Source organism: Boleophthalmus pectinirostris, unplaced genomic scaffold (assembly GCF_026225935.1).
Source record: "Boleophthalmus pectinirostris isolate CB_2022bp ecotype Guang Dong unplaced genomic scaffold, ASM2622593v1 HiC_scaffold_22, whole genome shotgun sequence".
Classification (NCBI taxonomy): Eukaryota; Metazoa; Chordata; class Actinopteri; order Gobiiformes; family Gobiidae; genus Boleophthalmus; species Boleophthalmus pectinirostris.
Genome location: NW_026571190.1, coordinates 4,689,174 through 4,701,284, shown reverse-complemented (window position 1 = coordinate 4,701,284; position 12,111 = coordinate 4,689,174). Strand labels below are relative to the sequence as shown.

Sequence of the window (12,111 nt, the reverse complement as noted above, 5' to 3'; positions counted from 1 at the left end):
AACCTTCATTACAAAAACAATGGACATGATGGCAAAGCTGTTTGTGTTATAATTTAGTGTTTTGGTTTTCATGATGATTATCCAATAAGAAATCAGAATGAGCCTCACATGAGACGCTCATTTGGGTTGCCAGTTTCAGTACTAAACTCCAGTTGATTTAAAACTAAAATGCCTCTGTCTGATCTGAATGGCCATGAGCTAAACCCCAACACCTACAACCAATCCTGAATCAGTGTTAGTGATCTGAAAGCATAAGGTAACTGAGGAATAACTACGGACCACTGCAAAGCGTTTAAAATGAACTACTTCTCTTTTTCACATTTTAAGATGTGAAAATAAGGTACAGGCATTTAACCATAACCAATGTTGAAACGTCTGCATTTACCACAGAACCCTGCCCTCCAGCTCACTGTAAAAGACACCATATTGGGCTGTTTTCTGATGTGTTATAATGTTGCTTCTTCATCAAAAACACACCTGCAGTTGGGTTTTGTTTCATTCACACGTTTAACACAAAAACCAATCAATTTTTATGCTGAGTTTTTATCCCAAACAGAAAAATACTGTTTTTAAACTCTACACTCCTTCACTACACTTCACTTAATTTGGATGATATCAACCCTGGAATTGTCGATCTCTCCTGAACTAAAGGTAAAAGGTAGCTGTACTGCTTCATGACATCACAACTGTTTGCATGCTTTTTTCGAAACGTCCATCAAAGTCTTGTTTAAATGTGTTGCTGAATGGTCAGGGACTCCAGTTTGTAAATGAATTTATCTTGGTGTTACCTTGGACTCCACTTTAACTTTTAAAAAACATGTAAAAAACATATCAAAATTGTAAATTTTAATATTCACGATTTTAGGCAAATTAGATCATCATTGCCATAAAATGCAGCTAAAATGTTTCTCCACAGCAGGATTTTCTCTCACATTGAATACTGCATTACTAACTGGTCACTGACAAGCGTGACAACCTTAAAAATAATAGAATCACTTTTTAAAAAGCGTTAAAGATATTTGATAGGAAATCTTTATCTTTTCATCATTGTCTCATACTACAGAAGTATAATATCATAAGTTTTGGAAATTTTCAAAAATTTAAACTCGCCTGTTTAGTATACAAAGTCTTAAATGGACTCGCTCCACCAGCTCTGGATGAGTTCATTAAGCCCAAGTCCAGCACTAGTGGTCGGGAAACAAGAGCTTCTACAAGAGGCGACTGTGCAAAACCCTATAGACGCACAACTTTCAGTCAGTAGATGTGATCAGTCAAGGAAACAGAAATCTGGAACAACATCCCAGCTGCTATAAGAGACTCCACCACATTCAGTTCATTTAAAACTAATCTGAAACGATGGCTTAAGAGAAACCAGATCTGTAACCACTAATGTTCTGCTCCTATGTAAATGTCAGTGTTGTATGTCATGCTTGTGTGTTTGTCTTTTGTGATGGGTTTTATGTTCTTATGTTCTTATGTTTTATGTCTCTGTCTCTCTGACCTGCCAGGGACTACAGATGAACAGTACCTTCAGGCTAATTCTGGCATATTTACAAGTGTATGTTCATGAATATGCATTGTCCCTTTTAAATAAATAAAACTAAAAACAAGGTGGATTTTGAAATAGTATTTTGAGTTTTGGAGATGTAGACAGACTAATGAAAGATCACTCAAACACGTGTGAATGAAATAAAACACAACTCCAGGTCTGTTTTTGATGAGGTAACTGCGTTCTAACATGGCTTAAAGCTCACAAAAGTAAATTCTGTGTAATATATAGGGCTCTTTATGACCTGGGATAGGCTTCCAGGCAGCACTGGGGGAGCAGAGGTCAGAGTGCACATGCAGGATCTGCACTGGAGCTGTGGCTGTTTTAAAGATGTGCAGGTAGGACAGAAAGAGGTGGGGCGAGAGGCGGGAGCTCTGGGAGGTCAGGAGGTTCTGAAGGGCGGCACTGAGCTGTCCGTCAAGACACAGGAAGAAGGGAGTCAGGTCCAGCACCTGGTGGAAACTGGACACAGGACACACACACCTGCAGGTAAAGCACACACTGGAGGGAGAGTGAAGGAGTGACCAACATGAGAGCAGGATGGCCTTTCACACACTCAGACCATTTTGGAGAACTTGGACCTGCCTCTTTGCTTTATTCTTTGAAAATGTGATAGATACAAAATAATCTTTTAATGCAGGACATGATATGTAATAGCTTTGGTAATCATTGTGAGTGGGCCATAATTACTGTCAACTTCTTGTTCAGTAAATTAAAGATGGAACAATATTTTTGTGTCAATATTTGTCTTTTGTACATTTTCTTTGCACTACTGGCTATTTTTTGAGTATATGATAAGCCTTACCTTAAAGTATACTTTATTTATTGCAGCTCATGATTTTTTTAATCAATATTGTAGATTTAGAATGGTTTGTTAAAATGTGCTCCTGCCTTTTTTAATGCTGTCAAATTACTTTCAGTATTATTGTTTATTGTCTAGATTTACTTCAGCAGTACTTCAAAATTATTGTTCAATCATTTGATTATTGTAATCAAATCAATATATTACAATGATCTGCTAATCCTGTGGCAGTCAAATCAACCTCAATAAGCAGAAAAATTATACATTGTAAGGTAATAAATAAAGAAAAGAATCCTAAGTAAAATGTAATAATGGTAACTACCCTCTGTCTACAAATCAGACACAACATAGTGTCAAACTAAGAGGACTGTTGTATGCATGACTGTATATTTGTAGAAAACCTACATTTTGGGGTCATCAGTCTGGACCACTCGGAGGTAGCGACACAGCTCTTTGTACCTACACAGACAAGAGGATGAAAGCAATTATTTAGGTAACACATAGTCCACTGCAGACAACTGAATGTCTCCATGTGGTCTAACCCGTACGTAGGGGCTGAGTACTAGGGCTGAGGGATATGGCCAAAAAATAAAATCACGCAATTATGATTTTAATCAATTTGAACCAAAGTCAGAGCAGGGACTGCTCGTCTTTCCAACATGGACAGCTCTTTACATATTCATTCTGATCATATGCTCTCATTTAAGACATTGTAAACTTTCAATTACATTTCTATGGATTTGAATAGTTTCAATTAGAATGAGACTTTTTTACAATGACAAATGTTCAATCACACAATAACCCTGCTTTGCAAGTAAGAAAGTCAGGTGTAAACTTTTTTCATAATAATCCTTGATTTCATGATTTAGCAGTTTTTCAAAATCTGGATTATTATAAACACAAATTAATGAATACTTTAGATAAATTGCCCAGGCCAACTTTAGACTCTGTAAACATGTTCTGAAATCCTTATGACTTGAGCGGCTGAATTTGACTAAATTCTTGGTGGTCTAAATGTGTTGCCAATAAATAAAAGTAATAAAGCAAAGAAACGCACACATTTTGTCTGTTGTGGTGTCCATAGTTTTGCCTCAGTGCCACTCGACACTTAAACTGATTTTTGTTTTAACTTAATCTGACTAGAAAGAACTGACTTAGATGGAAATAAAACAGGTGAGCGGATTTGTAAAATTAAACGAGTCTCTTGCACAAATTGTGAAATCAGGCAACAGTTTTTCAATGAGTCTCTCTCACCTTTGTGGTGAAAATCAAACTCCTAAATAGGACATGAACACTTGTATTGATCACTGGCTCCTGAATATGTGTTGTTTAAATCCATTTTGTAATCTCAAAACCTTTTTTGGCAGTGTAATGTGTGCGTTGTGCCTCCACGGTAACTGCCGAACGTTCCACCACAGAGATATATGTAGAACACCCCCAGCGTCGTAATGTCACTGCAAAGCATGTATTGTTGGCGGGCTCCTACCTGCCCTGGTGCTGCAGTTTCTCCGTCCTCAGCTGCACCACAGAGATGTGCTCCAGTAGGACGTCCTTTTTGCCATTTCGCTCTTTACGATAGCCACACACGTTCTGTCCCCGCAGCACCGAGCCCAGCAGCACGTCATCCCACGGACGCACACACAGACTGAGGAGAGAGGAGGAGAGAGGAGGAGAGAGGAGGAGAGGAGGAGTCAGAGGAGGAGTCAGAGGAGGAGTCAGAGGAGGAGTCAGAGGATTGAGGATAAGAAGAGAGAAGAGGAGAGAGGAGGGAGAGGAGGGAGAGGAGGAGACAGGAGGAGAGAGGAGGAGTCAGAGGATTGAGGAGAAGAGGAGAGAAGAGGAGAGGAGGAGAGAGGAGGAGAGAGGAGGGAGAGGACTCAGAGGACAGAGGAGAGAAGAGGAGCGAGGAGGGAGAGGAGGAGTCAGAGGATTGAGGAGGAGAAGAGGAGAGAAAAGGAGAGAGGAGGAGTCAGAGGATTGAGGAGAAGAGGAGAGAGGTGGAAAGAGGAGGGAGAGGAAGAGAGAGGAGGAGAGAGGATTGAGGAGAAGAGGAGAGAGGAGGAGAGAGGATTGAGGAGAAGAGGAGAGAGGAGGGAGAGGAGGAGAGAGGGAAAGAGAGGAATGAAAGAAAAGAGAGAGATGTGGAGGAGAGAAGATGTGAGACAAGAGAGGACAGAAAGAAAAGAGTGGTGATGAAAGAGAGGAGAGAGCAGAGAGAGAGAGGACAGAGAAGAGCGACAAAGAAGATATAAAGAAGAGAGAGAAGAAAGAAGAGAAAGAGGAGATATAGAGAAGAGAGAAGAGATATAAAGGAGAAAGGAGATATAGAGGAGAGAGAGAAGAGAAAGAGAAGAGGCAGAAGAGAAAGAAGAGAGACAGAAGAGAAAGGAGAGAGACAGTGGAGATATAGAGGAGAGAGAGGATATATAAAAGAAAAGAAACAAGATATAAAAAAGAGAGACAGGATAAAGAAGAGAAAGATGAGAGCGGAGAGAGGAGTGGTTCAGTCAGAGTACAGACACGCTGGAGCAGGACGTGGCCCACACTCACCTGTTCTTGAGGCCCTTGAGCTGAGCGGGCAGAGAGAGCTTCTTGTAGAACTCTTGCAGTTTTTGGGTGAATTCTGCGGTGAACTCGCCCATCACCATTTGTCTTTGTAACCACGAGATCACTCTGAAATAACAAGAGCTCAAGTTTAGACCAACACAAGCGCTACTGAATGCAGATGTCGACGTTTGGAGGGCTTGAACCAATGACATGAATCCATCATCATTTTAGACTCATGGCCGCCACACACTACAGGATTTTTCAGTCTTCAACGATTTTTAAACGTGCAACAAAAAGCGCACACCACAGACACGAGGAGAATTTTATGAGACTTAAAATTTCAGATCGGAAAGCCTGCAGCAGGATATGGATTGTGAAATGTGGTGCAATACTTCAGATACTGTATTTTCCGCACTATTGGCCGCTCTGGATTATAAGGCGCACTGTCATAGAAAGGTCTATTTTCAAACTTTTTTCACAAATAAACTGCTCTGGACTTTAAAGGAAACACAACAGTGTGATGGGTGAGTGGTTTTGTTTGTTTGTGGCGTTCACGGTGACTCTGGGCTTTGTTCAGTTGTGGCGTGTAGGGAGGGTGCTGTCTGGGACTGCTGGATTGTTGGCATGTTTGCAGTGGCATATTACACTCGTTTTTTTCGGGTTCGTTCCTTCGTTCTGTTTCTTGTCGGCATGGAGTGATGATTGTGGCTGTGGGTGTGTTTCGCCGTGTGTGATCGCTGTCTGCTCCGTGTGTGTTTGCGTGCGCTGCGGGTGGTGGCTTTGTAGTTTACTGAAGTCGTGCTGGGACACCTGAGTGGATTTGTGTACAGGGCGTTCTGGATTGTGGGGCGCGCAGTCGTTTTTTGATGGGGTTGGAGGCTTTTGAGCACGCTCTATGGTGCAGAAAATATGGTACATGTTTTTTAAAGCTTAAAAGGTTGTATAGAAAATTTTCCAAGGAAAGAGAAATGCAGCATGTTATAACAAAATGTTCCATGGGTGTGATAGATTATAACTACCGTATTTTCCAGGCTATTAGGCGCTTTGGATTATAAAGCGCACTGTCACAGAATGGTCTATTTTCAAACTTTTTTCACAAATAAACCGCAACGGACTTTAAACGAAACACAAGAGTTAGATGGATCAGTTGGACTTTGTTTGGCGGGAGGGTGCTGTCTGGGACCGCTGGATTGTTGGCGTGTTGCAGTGACTCAGTTGATCAGTTGTGAGACCTCTGTCTCTCCTATTGTTTTAACTCCACGTGTGACATCCTGCTCAGGAAGGCCAATGGAAACACGACTGGCCACACCTCAGGAGTCCTGCTCAGGAAGGCCAATGGAAACACGACTGGCCACACCTCAGGAGTCATCACCTTCTCACATTGAAATGTTTGTCCTCTGGTCATCTCATCCTACCGTATTTTCCGGGCTATTAGGAGCTCTGGATTATAAGGCGCACTGTCATTAAATGGTCTATTTTCAAACTTTTTTCCCAAACAAACTGCACCGGACTTTAAATTAAACAACAGTTCAGTGAGTCAGTGGGACTTTGTTTGTGGCGTTCACGGTGACTATGGGCTTTGTTCAGTTGTGGCGTGTAGGGAGGGTGCTGTCTGGTACCGCTGGATTGTTGGCGTGTTTACAGTGGCATATTGCACTCGTTTTTTCGGTTCGTTCCTCTGTTCCGTTCCTTGTCGGCGTGGAGTGATGAGTGTGGCTGCGGCTGTGTTTCGCTGCACGGTCGCTGTCTGCTCTGTGTGTGTTTGCGTGTTCTGCGGCTTTATAGTTTACTGGAGTCATGTTGGGACACCCGAGTGGATTCGTGTATAGGGCGCTCTGGATTGTGGGGTGCGCAGTCGTTTTTTTGATAGGGTTGGAGGCTTAAGAGCGCGTCTAACAGCCTGGAAAATACGGTATATAGCAGACAGAAGCACAATATGTCTTCTTTGCACCGTGTAACTTTTTTGGTTGGGGGTTTGTCACCTTCTTGTTTCTATGGAGATGTTTTGTGATTTTACAGCTCGAAAATACAACGAAAAAAACAGACATTCTGACTGTGAGCGGAGCCACCTCTCCACAGATCTGACCTGCAACTTGGTGTGGTTTGGTCTCCGTGAATACAGAAAGGTTTATCCATTCTGTGAAACATTCCAGACAAAGCAATAACATCTCCATGGACAATAACATTTGACAGACCCTCCACCAGAAGAGTTAAACAACTCACCTTTAAATAAGCTCTTTTTATACATGTATTAAATATCTGAGATTGTTTTTGAAAATAAATATAATTCATTTTTCAACATCGATTCCACCTCTGTACACACACACACACACAACAGTAAGCAATGCCAGTAGAGGATCAGGCAGCAGAGTGGGGTTGTCAAAAGTCTCTCAAATCAGATACTAATCAATACAAAACTAGATACTCATTTGGGCAGGTATCAAAATGGACCTTTCCTGAATGTCTTTTGAATGATCTTGAGCTGTATCAGAAGAAATATAATAGCACATAGACTTGTATATACACATGGACCCACACATGGATACATTATGAAACCTAAAGTACTGTTAGTTAAAGCTGAAAATCACATTCTGTTGTCTAAAAAGTGCTATTGACATTGGCTATCGAGTCTACTCCTTAGTACTGACATTGAGAACTTTTAGAATCGTGACAACACCACTGCATTCAGAATCTAATGAGAATAAGCACATACCTGTTTATTAGTTGTGTTCTTGCTTCAGCAGCGTTAGACATTGGAGTCTGTAGTGTGACCGCGCTGTGGACAGGACAAAACTATGTTAAGAGTCACTTATCAAAGCTACAACAGTCTGTGAGAATCTCCACTACCAGGCAAAAGTCTGGACACAAATTTATCATTTTCTGCACTGTCAACAAAGGAAAGGGTGGATACTCTGAGGATCTGAATATAAAAACAAACAGTTTTTTAAATGTTTTACTTTGCTACATAATTCCATATGTCTTGCACCAGCATTCACACAAACACACAAACACTGAATGAAAAGATGTGTCCAAACTTTGACTTGTTGTTTATAGAGAGAGCTGTACCTAGACACAGGGTAGTGCCTCACAAAGGCCTCTGCAGCCCCCAGAAGCATGATGGCCCCCGCTCTGCTGTCCTGTCTCTCTGCCAGGTCCAGGAAAGAGCCAACACACTCATAGACCGGGGTGTAACTGTAAGGCAACCACACACTCACATACAGGGCTGTACAACTGAATGTTACTGAGATACTGTATGTGCTTTATAACATGGCACTGATACTTACTCATGGACCCTGCCTTGTCCTGTGGAGCAGTATTCTTCTGCTGGTTTCCCTCTCAAATATGTAGAGAATCTGACAGATAGCTCTTCTTTGAATCTCTGCAGCAACATTTCTGAAAATAAAACTATTATAATCAAGTCAAATATGCAAGAGTGTAGTTGCATGCAAATGCATGTTTTTCTAATACTTTACACAGACGGGTAGTCTGGGCCAGAGGTCTTCTTTCAGAGAGTTCCATAGGTTTGAAGTAATTAACTCAACACAAACCTGGTAGCCTATCTGTGTTCCTGAGATGGTATCTGCATGCCTGTGGGTGTGCCTGCGGTGGTACCTGTGTGTATGAGGAGGTACCTGTGTGTATGAGGTGGTACCTGTGTGTATGAGGTGGTACCTGTGTGTATGAGGTACCTGTGTGTATGAGGTGGTACCTGTGTGTATGAGGAGGTACCTGTGTGTATGAGGAGGTACCTGTGTGTATGAGGAGGTACCTGTGTGTATGAGGAGGTACCTGTGTGTATGAGGAGGTACCTGTGTGTATGAGGTGGGACCTGTGTGGTACCTGTGTGTATGAGGTGGGACCTGTGTGTATGAGGTGGTACCTGTGTGTATGAGGTGGTACCTGTGTGTATGAGGTGGTACCTGTGTGTATGAGGTGGTACCTGTGTGTATGAGGTGGGACCTGTGTGGTACCTGTGTGTACCTGTGTGTACCTGTGTGTGTATGAGGTGGGACCTGTGTGTATGAGGTGGTACCTGTGTGTATGAGGTGGGACCTGTGTGGTACCTGTGTGTATGAGGTGGTACCTGTGTGTATGAGGTGGGACCTGTGTGGTACCTGTGTGTGTGTATGGACCTGTGTGGACCTGTGTGGTACCTGTGTGTATGAGGAGGTACCTGTGTGTATGAGGAGGTACCTGTGTGTATGAGGTGGTACCTGTGTGTATGAGGTGGTACCTGTGTGTGTGTACCTGTGTGAGGTGGGACCTGTGTGGTACCTGTGTGTAGGTGGTACCTGTGTGTATAGGTGTGTGGTACCTGTGTGTGAGGTGGGACCTGTGTGGTACCTGTGTGTATGGGACCTGTGTGTATGAGGAGGTACCTGTGTGTATGAGGAGGTACCTGTGTGTATGAGGAGGTACCTGTGGTACCTGTGTGTATGAGGTGGGACCTGTGTGGTACCTGTGTGTATGAGGTGGTACCTGTGTGTATGAGGAGGTACCTGTGTGTATGAGGTGGTACCTGTGTGTATGAGGTGGTACCTGTGTGTATGAGGTGGGTACCTGTGTGTATGAGGTGGTACCTGTGTGGTACCTGTGTGGTACCTGTGTGTATGAGGTGGTACCTGTGTGGTACCTGTGTGTATGAGGTGGTACCTGTGTGTATGAGGTGGTACCTGTGTGTATGAGGTGGTACCTGTGTGGTACCTGTGTGTATGAGGTGGTACCTGTGTGTACCTGTGTGGTACCTGTGTGTATGAGGTGGTACCTGTGTGTATGAGGTGGTACCTGTGTGTATGAGGTGGGACCTGTGTGGTACCTGTGTGGTACCTGTGTGTATGAGGTGGTACCTGTGTGTATGAGGTGGGACCTGTGTGGTACCTGTGTGTATGAGGTGGTACCTGTGTGTATGAGGTGGTACCTGTGTGGTACCTGGTGTGGTACCTGTGTGTATGAGGTGGACCTGTGTGGGTACCTGTGTGTGTAGGTGGTACCTGTGTGTATGAGGTGGGACCTGTGTGGTACCTGTGTGTATGAGGTGTGGACCTGTGTGGTACCTGTGTGTATGAGGTGGTGGTACCTGTGTGTGGTACCTGTGTGTATGAGGTGGTACCTGTGTGTATGAGGTGGTACCTGTGTGGTACCTGTGTGTATGAGGTGGTACCTGTGTGTATGAGGTGGTACCTGTGTGTATGAGGTGGTACCTGTGTGTATGAGGTGGTACCTGTGTGGTACCTGTGTGTATGGTGTGGACCTGTGTGTGGTACCTGTGTGTATGAGGTGGTACCTGTGTGTATGAGGTGGTACCTGTGTGGTACCTGTGTGTATGAGGTGGTACCTGTGTGGTACCTGTGTGTATGAGGTGGTACCTGTGTGTATGAGGTGGGACCTGTGTGGTACCTGTGTGTATGAGGTGGTACCTGTGTGTATGAGGTGGTACCTGTGTGTATGAGGTGGGACCTGTGTGGTACCTGTGTGTATGAGGTGGGACCTGTGTGGTACCTGTGTGTATGAGGTGGGACCTGTGTGGTACCTGTGTGTATGAGGTGGGACCTGTGTGGTACCTGTGTGTATGAGGTGGGACCTGTGTGGTACCTGTGTATATGAGGTGGTACCTGCGTGTATGAGGTGGTACCTGTGTGGTACCTGTGTGTATGAGGTGGGACCTGTGTGTATGAGGTGGTACCTGCATGCCTGAGGTGCGAGTCGATCTCACACAATGTCAGGTTAAAGGTCTGCAGACCTCCGAGCAGGCTGCTGTTCCTCTGGTTGTTCCAGAAGGTGCTCTTCTTGTGGCTGTTGCAGTGACACACTCCACTGGAGCTCCACTCCTTACACTGAGACACATAAGCACTTTACTTTACACTTACACTCCAAATATGTCGGTTGTACAGGTGGGAGGTATTGAATAATGGATATTATCTTAATTATCTTATTGATGTTATTATCTATCAGTGTTCCTTTTCGTTTGCCTACACCAAACTTTGCTTGTCTCCACTCTCATAGGGGTCCACTTCTAGGGAGCGCTGTTGAGTCGTTCATTTCGGGCATTGTCGCAAAATGACCCGACTCAACAGCAGACAATCCCATCACCAGTTGGGGGACTTTTCTCATTGGAGACATTCTCTGATCTGTCAGGCCTTGTTCTTGATGTACTTATGGAGCTTGAAAAACTACAGTTTGGGCCCTCCACACTTAGCGTATTTTCCGCACCATAGGGCGTGTTCTTAAGCTTCCAACCCCATCAAAAAACAACTGCGCGCCCCACAATCCAGAGCGCCCCATACACAAAGCCACTCGGGTGTCCCAGCACGACTTCAGTAAACTACAAGGCTGCACCACCCACAGCGCACGCAAACACGCACACGCAATCAAGATATTAAATTTGGTCAACATTACCAACTCCAAGTCAATTGTCAATAAAAAACACTGAACAGCTACAGTTTACATACACAAACATGATATACTCCTGAGTTTTTTTTGTTTTTTTCATAAACCTGTTTAACTCGTAGCCCTCACACATTTTAAACCAAGTACCAACTCAGAGAATATTTGAATTATAAAATATCTTCAAGACTTCAGAACACAACTTGTTTTGTGCTAAACAGACCCACCTGTGAGGCTAGCTTGTCGCAGATGTAGCAGAAACACTGTTCACACATGAGCTGGTTGTTGTGCACTGGAGCGCTGATCTCACACTCTGTGGCCCTGAACACCACAGCCAAACATATGGTTAGATTTATATACAGTAGGGTTGTCAAAAGTATCAAAAATCAGGTACTAATCAATACTAAAACTACCATCAAATCTAGATACTCATTTGAGCAAGTATCGATACTAAAAAAAGTCATAATCACAATAGTAATGCACCGATACAATACTGATATTGGATAACTGCGCTGATACTGAAAATTTTGGTGGATCAGATATCGGTTCCAAGATATCAGTTCTGGGGATATCTCATTTTGATCATTAATGTAATAAAGATGATTTACTGCCCAATGTTGACCAAATATCTTGTATTTTAACAAACCCATTCTGTGATTACTTTAAATGACAAATCAGTTAGATCGGTGCATCTCTAATTAAAGGTTGTATAAAGGATTTGTTAAGGGAAGAGAAATACGACAGTCCTTTTTCAAATGTTGTGCATGCGTGACACTACCTTCCTCCTCCACAGCTCCCCCAGTAGAAACATCTCCTCTAGAAATAACGC

General features: G+C 43.4%; 1 protein-coding gene across 2 annotated transcripts in view; it reads right to left on the bottom strand.

Moving 5' to 3' along the window:
• zgc:112980 (uncharacterized protein LOC503706 homolog) overlaps positions 1-12,111 on the bottom strand; it is a 33,867-nt gene that overhangs the window by 14,752 nt on the left and 7,004 nt on the right. For both annotated transcript variants that reach the window (XM_055157768.1, XM_020917434.2), the window contains exons 4-12: positions 11,510-11,603; positions 10,582-10,732; positions 8,183-8,291; positions 7,965-8,090; positions 7,612-7,674; positions 4,902-5,024; positions 3,838-3,996; positions 2,757-2,810; positions 1,794-2,011 (exon numbers count right to left, since the gene is read on the bottom strand). In XM_055157768.1, the coding sequence (XP_055013743.1) occupies positions 1,794-2,011; positions 2,757-2,810; positions 3,838-3,996; positions 4,902-5,024; positions 7,612-7,674; positions 7,965-8,090; positions 8,183-8,291; positions 10,582-10,732; positions 11,510-11,603 (1,097 nt within the window). The remainder of the gene's footprint in view (positions 1-1,793; positions 2,012-2,756; positions 2,811-3,837; positions 3,997-4,901; positions 5,025-7,611; positions 7,675-7,964; positions 8,091-8,182; positions 8,292-10,581; positions 10,733-11,509; positions 11,604-12,111) is intronic.